A 15,817-nucleotide genomic window follows, 5' to 3' on the forward strand; every position below is an offset into this window, starting at 1 on the left:
TTTTTTTTTATCACACTGGCCGATTCCCACCAAGGCAGGGTGGCCCGAAAAAGAAAAACTTTCACCATCATTCACTCCATCACTGTCTTGCCAGAAGGGTGCTTTACACTACAGTTTTTAAACTGCAACATTAACACCCCTCCTTCAGAGTGCAGGCACTGTACTTCCCATCTCCAGGACTCAAGTTCGGCCTGCCGGTTTCCCTGAACCCCTTCATAAATGTTACTTTGCTCACACTCCAACAGCACGTCAAGTATTAAAAACCATTTGTCTCCATTCACTCCTATCAAACACGCTCATGCATGCCTGCTGGAAGTCCAAGCCCCTTGCACACAAAACCTCCTTTACCCCCTCCATCCAACCTTTCCTAGGCCGACCCCTACCCCACCTTCCTTCCACTACAGACTGATGCACTCTTGAAGTTATTCTGTTTCGCTCCATTCTCTCCACATGTCCGAACCACCTCAACAACCCTTCCTCAGCCCTCTGGACAACAGTTTTGGTAATCCCGCACCTCCTCCTAACTTCCAAACTACGAATTCTCTGCATTATATTCACACCACACATTGCTCTCGGACATGACATCTCCACTGCCTCCAGCCTTCTCCTCGCTGCAACATTCATCACCCATGCTTCACACCCATATAAGAGCATTGGTAAAACTATACTCTCATACATTCCCCTCTTTGCCTCCAGAGACAAAGTTCTTTGTCTCCACAGACTCCTAAGTGCACCACTCACCCTTTTCCCCTCATCAATTCTACGATTCACCTCATCTTTCATAGACCCATCCGCTGACACATCCACTCCCAAATATCTGAATACATTCACCTCCTCCATACTCTCTCCCTCCAATCTGATATCCAATCTTTCATCACCTAATCTTTTTGTTATCCTCATAATCTTACTCTTTCCTGTATTCACTTTCAATTTTCTTCTTTTGCACACCCTATATATGGTAGGGTGTGCAAAAGAAGAAAATTAAAGGTGAATACAGGAAAGAGTAAGGTTATGAGGATAACAAAAAGATTAGGTGATGAAAGATTGAATATCAGATTGGAGGGAGAGAGTATGGAGGAGGTGAACGTATTCAGATATTTGGGAGTGGACGTGTCAGCGGATGGGTCTATGAAAGATGAGGTGAATCATAGAATTGATGAGGGAAAAAGAGTGAGTGGTGCACTTAGGAGTCTGTGGAGACAAAGAACTTTGTCCTTGGAGGCAAAGAGGGGAATGTATGAGAGTATAGTTTTACCAACGCTCTTATATGGGTGTGAAGCGTGGGTGATGAATGTTGCAGCGAGGAGAAGGCTGGAGGCAGTGGAGATGTCATGCCTGAGGGCAATGTGTGGTGTGAATATAATGCAGAGAATTCGTAGTTTGGAAGTTAGGAGGAGGTGCGGGATTACCAAAACTGTTGTCCAGAGGGCTGAGGAAGGGTTGTTGAGGTGGTTCGGACATGTAGAGAGAATGGAGCGAAACAGAATGACTTCAAGAGTGTATCAGTCTGTAGTGGAAGGAAGGCGGGGTAGGGGTCGGCCTAGGAAGGGTTGGAGGGAGGGGGTAAAGGAGGTTTTGTGTGCGAGGGGCTTGGACTTCCAGCAGGCATGTGTGAGCGTGTTTGATAGGAGTGAATGGAGACAAATGGTTTTTAATACTTGACGTGCTGTTGGAGTGTGAGCAAAGTAACATTTATGAAGGGATTCAGGGAAACCGGCAGGCCGGACTTGAGTCCTGGAGATGGGAAGTACAGTGCCTGCACTCTGAAGGAGGGGTGTTAATGTTGCAGTTTAAAAACTGTAGTGTAAAGCACCCTTCTGGCAAGACAGTGATGGAGTGAATGATGGTGAAAGTTTTTCTTTTTCGGGCCACCCTGCCTTGGTGGGAATCGGCCGGTGTGATAATAAAAAAAAAAAAAAATATATGGAGTATCTTCTTTCTTTCAACACACCGGCCGTATCCCACCGAGGCGGGGTGGCCCAAAAGGAAAAACGAAAGTTTCTCCTTTTACATTTAGTAATATATACAGGAGAAGAGGTTACTAGCCCCTTGCTCCCGGCATTTTAGTCGCCTCTTACAACACGCATGGCTTACGGAGGAAGAATTCTGTTCCACTTCCCCATGGAGATAAGAGGAAATAAACAAGAATAAGAACTAGAAAGAAAATAGAAGAAAACCCAGAGGGGTGTGTATATATGTGCTTGTACATGTATGTGTAGTGTGACCTAAGTGTAAGTAGAAGTAGCAAGACGTACCTGAAATCTTGCATGTTCATGAGACAGAAAAAAGGACACCAGCAATCCTACCATCATGTAAAACAATTACAGGCTTTCGTTTTACACTCACTTGGCAGGACGGTAGTACCTCCCTGGGCGGTTGCTGTCTACCAACCTACTACCTATATATGGAGTATATGGAGAGTAAAAGAAAGGTGAAGAGAATGGTGAGAGAGTGCAGAAGTAGAGCAAATGGTAGAGTGGGAGAGGCACTGTCAAGAAATTTTGTTGAGAATAAGAAAAAATTTGGGAGTGAGATAAACAAGTTCAGAAAGCCTAAGGAATGAATGGATTTGTCAGTTAAAAATAGAGTAAGGGAGTTAGTAGATGGGGAGCTGGAGGTATTGGGTAGATGGCAGGAATATTATGAAGAACTTTTAAATGTTGATGAAGAAAGGGACACAGTAATTTCATTTACTGGCCACGAAGGTATAATTTCTTTTAGGAGTGAAGAAGAGCAGGTTGTGAGTGTGGGAGAGGTGTGTGAGGCATTACATAGAATGAAAGGGGGCAAAGCAGCTGAAACTGATGGGATTATGGCAGAAATGTTAAAAGCAGGAAGGGGTGATAGTGTTGGAGTGGTTGGTATTTTTGTTTAATAAATGTGTTAAAGAGGGGACGGTACCTAGGGATTGGCAGGGAGCATGTATAATTCCTTTATAGAAAGGGAAGGGGGACAAAAGAGATTGTAAAAATTGTAGGGTAATAAGTTTACTGAGTATATCAGGTAAAGTGTATGGTAGGATTATTATTGAAAGAATTAGAGGTAAGACAGAGAGCAGAATTGCAGATGAGTAAGGAGGCTTTAGAATGGGTAGGGGATGTGTAGATCAGGTGTTTACATTGAAGCATATATGTGAACAGTATTTAGATAAAGGTAGGGAAGTTTTCATTGCATTTATGGATTTAGAAGGCATATGGTAGAGTGGATAGGAGAGCAATGTGGCAGATTTTGCAAGTTTATGGAATAGGTAGTAAGTTACTAAATGCTGTAAAGAATTTTTATGAGGATGGTGAGGCTCAGGTCAGGGTGTGTAGGAGAGAGGGAGATTACTTCCCAGTAAAAGTAGGTCTTCAACAGGGATGTGTAATGTTACCATGGATGTTTAACATATTTATAGATGGGGTCGTAAAAGAAGTGAATGCTAGGGTGTTGGGGAGAGGGGTGGGATTAAATTATGGGAAATCAAATACAAAATGGGAGTTGACACAGTTACTTTTTGCTGATGATACTGTTCTTTTGGGGGATTCTAAAGAAAAGTTGCAAAGGTTAGTGAACGAGTTTGGGAGGGTGTGCAAAGGTAGAAAGTTGAAGGTGAACATAGATAAGAGTAAGGCGATGAGGGTATCAAACAATTTAGATAAAGAAAAATTGGATATCACATTGAAGAGAGGAAGTATGAAAGAAGTGAATGTTTTCAGATATTTGGGGGTTGAATTTCAGCAGATGGGTTTATGAAGGATGACGTTAACAGTAGAACTGATGAAGGAAAAGAAGTTGCGAGATGCATTGAGGTATCAGTGGAGACAAAGAATGTTACCCATGGAGGCAAAGAAGGGAATGTACGAAAGCATAGTGGTACCAACACTCTTATATGGGTGCGAAGTGTGGGTTGTAAATGCTGCAGCGAGGAGGTGGCTAGAGGCAGTGGAGATGTCTTGTCTAAGGGCAATGTGTGGTGTAAATATTATGCAGAGAATTCGTAGTCTGAAAATTAGGAGGAGGTGTGGCGTTAATAAAAGTATTAGTCAGAGGGCTGAAGAGGGGCTGTTGAGGTGGTTTGGTCATTTAGAGAGAATGGATCAAAGTAGAATGACTTGGAGAGTGTATAAATCTGTAGGAGAAGGAAGGTGGGGTACGGGTCATCCCCGAAAAAGTTGGAGGGAGGGGATAAAGAAGGTTTTGTGGGCTAGGGGCTTGGACTTCCAGCAAGCTTGCGTGAGTGTGTTAAATAGGAGTGAATGGAGACAAATAGTTTTTGGGACCTGATGTGCTGTTGGAGTTTGAGCAGGGTGATATTGTGTGAAGGGATTCATGGAAAGAGGTTAGCCAGACTTGAGTCCTGGAAATAGGAAGTACAATGCCTGCACTTTAAAGGAGGGGTTTGGAATATTGGCTGTCGTGTCATAGCAACTCTGCAAAGACAGTAAATATGTGTCAGTGACTGTGAAAGTGTTGAATGATAATGAAAGTTTTTTCTTTCTATTTGGGTCACCCTTGCCTGTCTTTCCATTCCCCATATTAGCAATTGTCTATATCTCACATCATGAATAATAATAAATTAAAATTTTCTAGGCAAAGTCTGTATTGTTTTTTTCTTGATGAGCAGTGCAAATTATATTTTTAATGCCTTATTGCAGGTTCCCCGTTACACCACAGTGGGAGTAGCATAGAAGGTACAGCTCTCAGTTTGAGTCGGCTGCAACTCCATCCCCCGTCCTCGCCTGCTGGGCTTCGCAGCCCATCACACCGCCAGTCACCTCCTCTAGTGTTGTCTCCTCAGCCTTCATCTCCAGTATCTTTGTTAAATCCAGGTGCACCCCTCTCACCACCTCCCCCAGGCCTCATACCACGGCCTGGGCCCTCACCTCCACCTCTTGCACTGGACAGTATTCGAGAGGAGCCTCTAGGAGGATGCCACATTTCCCACCAGATACCTCGGAGCACACACACCTTCACTCAGAACCCCCAAATCTCTATAACTGATGAGAGTGGGGGCCAGGTGATTATTGGTTCCTCATCAGACTCTTCGCCAGATGTGTCAGATGACATGGACTCTTCGCCCTTTCCTTCACCTCCGGCTTCTGACCACATTACTTTGTTTCCTCATCTTTCTCCTCAAAGGTTATCGAAAGGCCTAAGCTTAGACTCTGCGCCATTACCATGTGTTGGTCAGTATGACACTCAAGGACCATCCATAACAAGGGGTACGGCTGGGTTTTTTGCATCTTCGCGTAGACACCCAACAACGGACAACAACAATGTCCATAGAGCTCGTAATGAACGAAATTTAGTGCGACAAAATGCCATTACAGGAACCCCACGGAACCACATGCTTATTACCAGCATGGAGTTTAGACATAGTTTTCCTCCATTCCATAATGGAGGAACAGGTGAAAGTGACACAGAAATGACAGACATTAGTCCTTCAGGGGATCAGTTGCCCTTAGTGGAGCGTGGCGTCATAGAATTGGAGTTGCCTAAAACAGGAAGTGGCTCTTTCTTATTGACCCTTCCAACTAAGTGGTCAGGTATGGCACAGGAAGAATTAGTAGGTAGTATAATGCATATACTTGAGAGGCGAGCTCCTTCAATTGTCCGAGAAGGAGTTCGGGACTGTGGCCTTTCTATAAGGGACCCAACAGGAGCCCAGGTGGACTTGGAGGTGCACGAAGGGTCTGCGGCAGACTCTCGTGCCCTCAAGATGCGCAGAGTGTCTGGAGATGAGGACCAATATACACAGCTTTGCCAACAGCTAATTGATTGTATGACGACCTAACATTGACTGTAGTTTACTGTGTGTGTGATGTGGAAGTGTTTGCACATGCAGATACTTCCAGAATGGATCGTGTGCAATTGTCGAAGAGTGCGTTGAAGTCAGGAAATAGAAGCCGTAAGTAGTTTATGGTGAGGCTTGATTTCCTTATGATAACACCTAACACAGCCCCGTAATGCAGTGCTTGTTTTCCTGTTCACAACTCTGAACACAAACCATGTGGCATCACTATTTGAGGCTTCAACTTTCTGATTTCAATACTTATTGACTTGTTTATTTGTTGTAATAGTAAAAGCCATTTCTAATCTCTCTCTAAATAGACAGGAAAATTTAAAGCAGACTAGTGTTTAGTTGTTTCTTTTTCTATTGACTTTTGTTATTTAATATCATTGAAATATTAGAATATTAGTATTCTAAAATTTTGCTTGGGTATTCTCTGGCCTGTCTATTTAGTATCATTTATAAGTTATGTTTGTGTATGTATGTTGTTATATTATAGAAATGTATTTCACATTTAGATGTTAAAATAGTCATTAAGGATTTCTCAGTGTCTTTCAGGATTTACAGCCATCATTTTCCTTTTTAAATCTAATTAATTGAAAATGACATTATTGAACAGAGCAGAAGTATCTGCATTTTAAGTGCATATTATATCCATTTAATTCTCTACAAGTTGCCTTCTGGACTGCATTCCATTGTTGTGGTTATTCTGCTCTTTATTCAGATTTTCATGTATATCAAAGGCCAAAAGTATGAAGGAAATATAAAGGCTTTGTTTTTGAAATGCCATATGAAAATATGGAAAATCTGGGCATTGGTTTGGTATTACAATGTGTTCAGTGTCTTTATGAAACAGGCCAGTGTTTTGACTGCAGAAAGCTCAGGCTAAATTTAGTGCCTTTTGCTTTATGACAGTGACACTTGACATCTTTGGTTCATTTAGGAATGAGGTTGATGCTGTATAAACAAACTCATAAGACAGGAAAAGTTTAAATTTATCTTGATAGTGTATGGCTACATATATTTAATAAGTATGACTTTATACTCTCTCACATGCACAAACAATTCATTGGAAGGGAACACCATAAACTTAAGGAAGAAATATCATTTTCATTATTGGGATTTTTAACTATTTTTCTATATTAGTATAAAGTGAGAAAACATCTAAATTTAAAAAACAAAGAACATACTAAATTATGTCATAACACTTGTTCAGTAAATGAGTAGTTGGGCCAAAGACTTGCTTTTATATTTCCACTGCTTTTGGAAATGCCCCTCAAAGTGCCAACTAAGTATTTCCTCTGGGTATCACCTAGCTGCAACTGCATACACCTAAAGGCAATACAGTCAAGCCTCTTTAATCCAACACACTAATGGATGTTAGAGCAAGTCTTGTTTTCACCCATGACGATAAGAAATGGAATTAGTTATTTAGTTTATCATAAAGACAAAACCTGGCTAAAAGCAATTTCAAAAAGTAGTTCCTAACTTCATGGAAGTATTAATTTTTAGTGTTGGATTATCAAGGTATGGCTACCCTGTGCTGATCCTGGCGACTTTATAGAGACTTGGTGCTACTGGAGAGGATTAGGACTGACATTGTTTAGCATTGAGTCTTTGTGTACAGGCATCCTACTATTGGTGTTAAAATCTACTATTTTTCAAATATATTTATGCAAAAATATTATATTACTGTAAAGTTTAAATTCATAGGTACTTTGCTTGGAAAAATAATTAGTTTAATTTTGAAAGTTTTCAGTGCTTTAGATGAAACTGTAACATAATAATTAAACACTTCCAGTGATAATTATTTCATAGTCAGCTATCATAGCAAATTTTCATATATTTTAAAAATGTTGCCAAAGTTCTAAGAGTAGTATTTTTTGTACGTGTGATCAACTTGTCATGTGTATGACCAAGGTAAGATGAAGCTAAAGTTGGGTGGCAAGAATAATACAGTACGTATTCAAACAATCTACCTCATACCAAATTAATGTAAACCTGATTATAATAATTTAAAATGATCTTGCTTGAGAAAATATGGAAAATTCACTAGGAGGTTAATGCCTTTATTGAGCAATGATTGTACATTTAAGAGGTAAAAAGACAAAAATATTTTTTGTGTAGCAGATTCAAAGGCAAGAATCTGTTTTGTAGATGAAAGAGAATTAATAGTGTAATCAATCATTTTTACTGATGAAGATAATTATATTTCAAGCTACCATAATTTTGAGGATGGTGGAATATATGCAACTGGATTTACTTGGATTAAAGTGTTATAAACATGGATGAAAAGTGGGAAACCCTTGGACTAAAAACTAAAAAAGGAAAAGGGTAAAACAGTTCTATATATTTCAGCATCAGTCTGAGACCCCCTTCAGCAGAACTGAAAAGGGTCTCTTTGGATGGAGTAAAAACACAGTGTATTAACCAGTCAATTTCCACAAAATTTTGTGTTATTGGTAGTTGGAAATTAGTGTGTATTCTCAATCATAAGATTATCCTTTAATTCCTCTAGCTTAAAGTTTCCCAAAATATACCCTTGATTTATGAATGAAATAAATTAGTTGTAGCCTCGCAGAAATCTTTGCATGAGAGTGAGGCTTAAAACCTTCATTAATCAAAGTATGTTGGCGTATTTTGTTAATTTCATTCTTGTTAAAGCAATTAATGATTTAAGTTTCTCTGATTTTAAATAATTAATACCTAAATATAAAAACTTAAGAGTGACGACAAATAATGGCATACTTTTGCACTGATTAAATATTGCACATGCAGCATTCTACTATATATGTTAGCCCTTGTGGCTTAGCGCTTCTTTTTGATTATAATAATAATAATAATAATACTATATATGCAGTACAAATCTTTGAGTGAGATGCTCATTTTATAGTGACAGGCAGGGTAATTTTTTTGTTATATTGAAAAACAAATTCCTTTAAGAATTATGGAAGACAGTAAGTAAGTGGAATGAATTTTGAGGACTAACCTTTGTCTTGAAGAAGAGTTCCTACTACACTACATACAACAGTACACACATTCATGGTATTTAACCCTTAAACTGTCCAAACAGATCTGTGTTCACATGTGTAGTGCTTCAAAAGTAGATTAATGTTTTTTTTGCATATTTTCAAATATAACAAAAAAAAACATAGATCAAAGTTTTTTTACACGTTTTCAAATGTAAAAAAACAAAAAGAAGATCTATTTTTTTTTTTACATACTTTCAAATGTTGAAAAAACGTAGATCTACGTTTGGACAGTTTAAGGGTTAATGATGATGATATTCATGTGTTTTATTTTTGAACACTGGCTGTCTCCCACCAAGGCAGGGTGACCTGTAAAAGAAGAAACAAGTTTTTCCTTTTGCATTTATTAAATTATACAGAAGGGTTACAAGCCTCTTGCTACTGGCATTTTAGTCACCTCTTATGACACACATGGCTTACGAAGGATGGATTCTTTTCCACTTCATTGAAGTATTGATGAATTAAAAAAAAAAATCAGACTTATGGTAGAGTCTAGATACAAATATTTGAATTGGAAGGATATCTTTTGAATTGCAGCAGATTAGTAAAAAAAATCGTGGGACGTATTTTGTGAAGAACTTGGAACTAAATTTACCATGGGTGGGGAAGGGGGCTGACACAATGTAATTTGTGTGGGGGTGGGTAGTGTATGTACACACAGTATGCAGTAGCTGGTGTATAAATGATCAGTCATATAAATTGTCTGGAAAAGGCTGAGTTGTGTAGCAAACACTATGAGTTAAAGTGTATCATGTAGGAAAACCTGGCAAATAATATAATGTCTACTGCTTATATTAAGACAGACATCCCATGAATTGTTCACATTGTGAAAATGAAAATGGCTAAGTTGAAGTGTGACTTGGTTTGACTAGCTAATTTTTTTTTTTTTTTAACACGTCAGCCGTTTCCCACCAAGGCAGGGTGACCCAAAAAGAAAGAAAAAAACTTTCATCATTATTCAACATTTTCACCATCACTCAGACATAATCACTCTCTGCAGAGGCACTTAGATACGACAGTTTAGACGTCCCTCCAAACTGCCAACATCCCAAACCTCTCCTTTAAAGTCCAGGCATTGTACTTCTCATTTCCAGGACTCAATTATGTTGACATGGAGAGCGTATAAATCTGTATGGGAAGGAAGGCAGGGTAGGGGTCGTCCTCAAAAAGGTTGGAGGGAGAGGGTAAAGGAGGTTTTGTGGGCAAGGGGCTTGGACTTCCAGCAAGCATACATGAGTGTGTTAGATAGGAGTGAATGGAGAAGAGTGGTTTTTGGACCTGACGAGCTGTTGGAGTGTGAGCAGGGTAATATTTAGTGAAGGGATTCAGGGAGACTGGTTATTTTTGTATAGCCAGACTTGAGTTCTGGAAATGGGAAGTACAATGCCTGCACTTTAAAGGAGGGGTTTGGGATATTGGCAGTTTGGAGAGATGTGTAATAGGACGGTATATATATAATTGGGGCCCTGATATTATATTCTATAGGGAGTTTATTATATTACTTTAGGTCACTTTTTATATTGTATTTTTATAGATGCTTCTAAACTGTTATACATATCTGGGCACCTCTGCAAAAACAGTGATTATGTATGAGTGAGGCGAAAGTGCTGAATGATGATGAAAGTATTTTCGTTTTGGGGATTTTCTTTCTTTTTGGGTCACCCTGCCTAGGTGGGAGATGGCCAACTTGTTGAAAAAAAAATGTGCATTGACTTTCAACATTTATTTTCTTAAATTTTAATGAGGAAATTAACCTAGGCATTATTAATGTAAACAGGGAATACGATTATTCTGCTCATTAGCTTTAAAAGAATTGCATACAAAATAGTGTTGGTGTTAACACTTAACAATCTTGATCAAAGTGTCATGAATACATTCTTACATTCCTGTTCAGTAAGATAGTGAGGGAAGTGTAATAAGTAATTTGTGTGTTGTATTTATATTCTCATTGATTTTAAATGCAAACTTGCCTTGAGTTATACTTGCTTATAGCAGGGTTTTCTTAAAGTATTGGTTTTAACAGCATTTGTATTTTCTGTTTTGTACGTATAAATTTTGGTATGCATCTGTTCCTGTGCATGCCCAGTTTTTGTATTGCTCCCTTTTTATTGTTTTCTATATTTGGCAACATTTTTAGAATTTTGACTGTGGTTTGCTAGAATTATGAGAATTACAATTAGTAACACATTTAAGTACAAGAACTATATGATATACACTTTGTATAGTGGAAAATCAGACCAATGCACTGCACACAAGAACTCAAGGCTGAACCCAAACATGAACTAATGTACTCTTTTTATGTACTTGCATATGTTTGAGCTGCTCTTAGTCTTTATCTCTGTTGTTTCTCTTCTTGCCACATTTGACATTGTTGTTTATATTCAGCAAAATTAGGAGTTTTCAAATGTATTTGAAATTTATGCTCTGCAGTATACTTACGTGAACTAAACTGACATCTCGGGTATCCGGGATCTTATTGGCAGGAAATTTGATCTTGCTGGACATTGCCTTTCACGTTAAATTTTTTTAAGCGTACCTCACTTCAAATTCTCTTGTAATGTAGATACTGTATGTATAAAATACTTGATACGCTTGAATTAAGTCCATTAGCACCTGATGTCCCACAAGATGAAGATTTGTACCAATTGTTATTGCCTTGGTCAGGAATTGTAGTTCACCGAGACCTGGTAGAATGGGTCCATTTGATCTAGTCATGGAGTGCAGAAGTGTGGTACTGCATTCCCATCATTCCATTTTCCATCATTCCCAGTCATTGTGTTTTGCATCACCATTCTTAAGTGTTTACATATATGCTACAGTACATGCTTTTATGCTTTACCTACTTGCACAAGTTTGTTATATTATCAAGCAGTTTGATGTCTTATACTTTATTTCCATTTTACTTTACATTAAACAGGTTAGCTGTAGGTCATCACTTACCATTTCATTTGATTTATTATGATAGACATTATTTCATCATGTCATAGTATACATTGTACATTGTTATGTGATGTGTTTTATATTGTTCCATTTGCTTTATACAACTTTCAATTGAATTTATTTTCACTGAGCCATTTCAGTAAAAGATTTTCTTCGTTTATTGATGTATACATCTATTATTTTATGGTGTGTGTGTGTGTGCGTGTGTGTATGTATGATATATAATTTTTTTTAACATGCCAGCTGTCTCCCACTGAGGTAGGGTGACCCAAAAAAAAAAAAAAAAAAAACTTTCACCATCATTCACACTATCACTGTGTTGCCAGAGGCACACAGATATGTCAGTTTAGATGTCACATATCCTACACCCCTCCTTTATTTCCCACCTCCAGGACTCATCTGGCTAACCAGTTTCCCTGAATCCCTTCACAAAATATTACCTTGCTCACACTCCAACAGCATGTCAAGTCCCAAAAACCATTCTTCTTCACTCCTATCTAACATGTTCACACATGCCTACTGTATGTCCAAACCCCTTGCACACAAAACCACCTTTATCCCCTCCCTCCATCCTTTCCTAGGGCAACCCCTACCCTGCCTTTTCCCCACTACAGATTAATACATTCTCCAAATCATCTTATTTTGCTCCTTCCTCTAAATGACCAAACCACCTCAACAACCCCTCCTCAGCTCTCTGACTTATAATTTTAGTAACTGCACCTCCTCCTAATTTCCAAACTACGAATTCTCTGCATAATATATATGCCACACTTTTCCCTCAGACACATCTCCACTGCTTCCAGCCTTCTCCTTGCTGCAACATTCACTACCCATGCTTCACACCTATATAAGAGTGATGGTACCACTATACTCTCATAAATTACCCTCCTTGTTTCAGTGGATAACACTTTGTCTCCACAGATACTTCAGTGCACCACCCACCTTTTTGCCTTCATCAGTTCTGTTGTTAACCTCTTGTTTCATATACCCATCTGCTGACAAGTCCACTCCCATATATCTGAATATATTCTATTTATCTATACTTCCTCCTTCCAATCTGATATCCAGTCTTTCATTACCTAACTCGTTTGTTAAGTTTATCACCTTCCTCTTTCCTCTGTTGACTTTTAATTTCCTCTACATGCCTTCCCAAATTAGTCCACCAAACTTTTCGACTTCTCTTCAGAATCTCCTAAAATCATATAGTCATCAGAAAAAAACAGTTGTGATGACTTCCACTTTGTATTAAATTATTTATATTTTAATGGCACTTCTCTCCAACACCCTGGCACTTGCTTCTTTTACAATCCCATCTATAAATATTCCTGCCATCTTCACAGCTCCTTCAACTCTGTATTTTGTTTTTAACTGTCAAATCCATTCATTCCTTAGGCTTTCTCAACCTATTAATTTCACCCCAAACCTTTTTCTCATTCTCATCAAAATTTGTTGACAGAACCTAATTTACTCTCTCATTCATTCTACTTTTACACTCCTTAAGTACTCTTTTACTCTCCATTTACTCCACTCTCCTTATATCACATTGCTTTGTAAAAAAAAAAACTCATTTGCTGACTTTTTCTTCTTTACCTCAGTCAACCAATCACTCCTCTTCCCTTCAGCACACCCTTCTATATCCACAAATTTCTGCTGTACACTCTAACACTCCATTCTTAAATCTACGCCATACTTCTTCAACCTCATTACTTATATTCTCGCTACCCTATCTTTTTCCTAATAGTTGCTTATATCTTTCCCTAACACTCTCCTCCTTTAGTTTATAAACTTTCATTTCTGTCTTACTCACTGATGCCAATCTACTTGTACCACATTTACCTTTTACTGTAGCTACAATTAAATAATGATCTGATATTTGTTGCCCTCTATAAATATGCACATCCAGAAGTCTTACCCCATTATTATTTATCGTGGACCTCCCAAACTTACGTACTGTGCCCTCTACAGCAGTTTCTCATACTTGAGCATTTAGGTCTCCCATCACAATTACTTTTTCACTTAGTTTAAAACTCCCTGAGCACTCACTTAACATCTTTCTAAATCTCTCTCCTCTGCATTCCTCTTCTCCAAGTGCATAAACACTTAGTATAACTCACTTTTTGCTTCCAACCCTTATTTTGCCCCACATAATTCTTGAATTTATCTATTAATATTCCCTCTTTTCCTACCATAACTGATCCTTCAACATTATTGCTACTCCTTTCTTAGTTCTAACTCTCAGACACCCCTGACCTAATCCCATTTATTTCTCCCTACTGAAACTCTCCTGCTCCCTTCTGCTTTATTTAGCTTAGAGCCAGGACATTCAGCTTATTTTCATTCATAACACTGACAGTATCATTTGCGCTACATCCATGCACATCCAAACATCTTTTTTTTTTTTTTTTTGTAATTTATACAGGAGAAAGGGTTACTGGCCCCTTGCTCCCAGTGTTTTAATTGTCTTTTACAACATGCTTATATGTATAGATATATGTATATCATGTATGTATATAGGTATACCTACATATATGTACGTATGTACATAGGTTTTTTTAACGTGCTGGCTGTCTCCCACAGAGGCAGGGTGACCCTAAAAAGAAAGCACTTTCACCATCATTCACACATAATCACTGTCTTGTATATATGTATACATGTGTGTATATATATATAATACAGTGGTCCCTCGTTTTTCGTAATTAATCCGTTCCTGGAGCCGTTACTATAAACGAAATTTACGATTTGCGAATAAATTTTCCCCATAAGAAATAATGTAAATACAGTGGACCCCCGCATAACGATGGCATCACATAGCGATTATTTCGCATACCGCTTACTTTAATTGCAAAAATTTTGCCTCACATACCGCTTAAAAACCCGCTTACCGATTTTCGTCCGAGACGCGTCCAATGTGCGGCCTGAGCCACGCTCACATGTTCCGCCGGTGGCATTGTTTACCAGCCAGCCTCCGCGGTAACATCCAAGCATACAATCGGAATATTTCGTATTATTACAGTGTTTTCGGTGCTTTTTCTGGAAAATAAGTGACCATGGGCCCCAAGAAAGCTTCTAGTGCCAACCCTACAGCAATAAGGGTGAGAATTACAATAGAGATGAAGAAAAAGATCATTGATAAGTATGAAAGTGGAGTGCATGTCTCCGAGCTGGCCAGGTTGTATAATAAACCCCAATCAACCATCGCTACTATTGGTGGTGCAGCTGCTGCTGCTGCTGCACTGTCAGCTGCTGCTGCTGCTGCACTGTCAGCTGCTGCTGCTGCTGTAGCACCGTTGTTGGTGTGGCTTATTGAGAATACCAAGAAACAATTAACCCCAGAGGATTTGCCACCCAGGATAACCCAAAAAAGTCAGTGTCATCGAAGACTGTCTAACTTATTTCCATTGGGGTCCTTAATCTTGTCTCCCAGGATGCAACCCACACAAGTCGACTAACACCCAGGTGAACAGGGAAAAATGCCTGGAACTAGTGCTCATATTGGTGAATTTAAAGCCAGCAAAGGTTGGTTTGAGAGATTTAAGAATCGTAGTGGCATACACAGTGTGATAAGGCCTGTTCTGGAAGAAAATGCCAAACAGGACCTACAGTACTCAGGAGGAAAAGGCACTCCCAGGACACAGTGTCTCATCAGTCATTGCTGCATCTTCAATAAAGGTAAGTGTCATTTATTCTTCATTTAGTAGACTAGTACATGCACAATATATACTGTGCATGTACTACTCTACTATTGTGCATGTATCCTTCTCTTTGTGTGTGGGAAAATGTATATTTCATGTGGTAAAATTTTTTTTTTCATACTTTTGGGTGTCTTGCACGGATTAATTTTATTTCCATTATTTCTTATGGGGAAAATTCATTCACATAACGATTATTTCGCATAACAATTACCCCTCTTGCACGGATTAAAATCGTTAACCGGGGGTCCACTGTACAATTAATCCGTTCCTGACACCCAGAGGTATTAAAACAAAAAAATTTTTTACGTGAAATATACATATAGTACATAAACAATACAATGGGAAATGATGAATGAAACATTAGCAGCATAACACTTACCTTT

The 15,817-nt window shown here is 38.7% G+C and overlaps 1 protein-coding gene across 3 annotated transcripts in view; it reads left to right on the forward strand.

Moving 5' to 3' along the window:
• LOC128704399 (serine/threonine-protein kinase SIK3) overlaps window positions 1-15,284 on the forward strand; it is an 82,585-nt gene extending 67,301 nt beyond the window's left edge. For all 3 annotated transcript variants that reach the window (XM_053799550.2, XM_070103067.1, XM_053799551.2), the window contains one exon: window positions 4,638-15,284. In XM_053799550.2, the coding sequence (XP_053655525.1) occupies window positions 4,638-5,776 (1,139 nt within the window). In that variant the 3' untranslated portion in view covers window positions 5,777-15,284. The remainder of the gene's footprint in view (window positions 1-4,637) is intronic.
• The last annotated feature ends 533 nt before the right edge of the window (window positions 15,285-15,817 follow it).

This window comes from Cherax quadricarinatus, chromosome 84 (assembly GCF_038502225.1).
Source record: "Cherax quadricarinatus isolate ZL_2023a chromosome 84, ASM3850222v1, whole genome shotgun sequence".
In the NCBI taxonomy this organism is placed as follows: Eukaryota; Metazoa; Arthropoda; class Malacostraca; order Decapoda; family Parastacidae; genus Cherax; species Cherax quadricarinatus.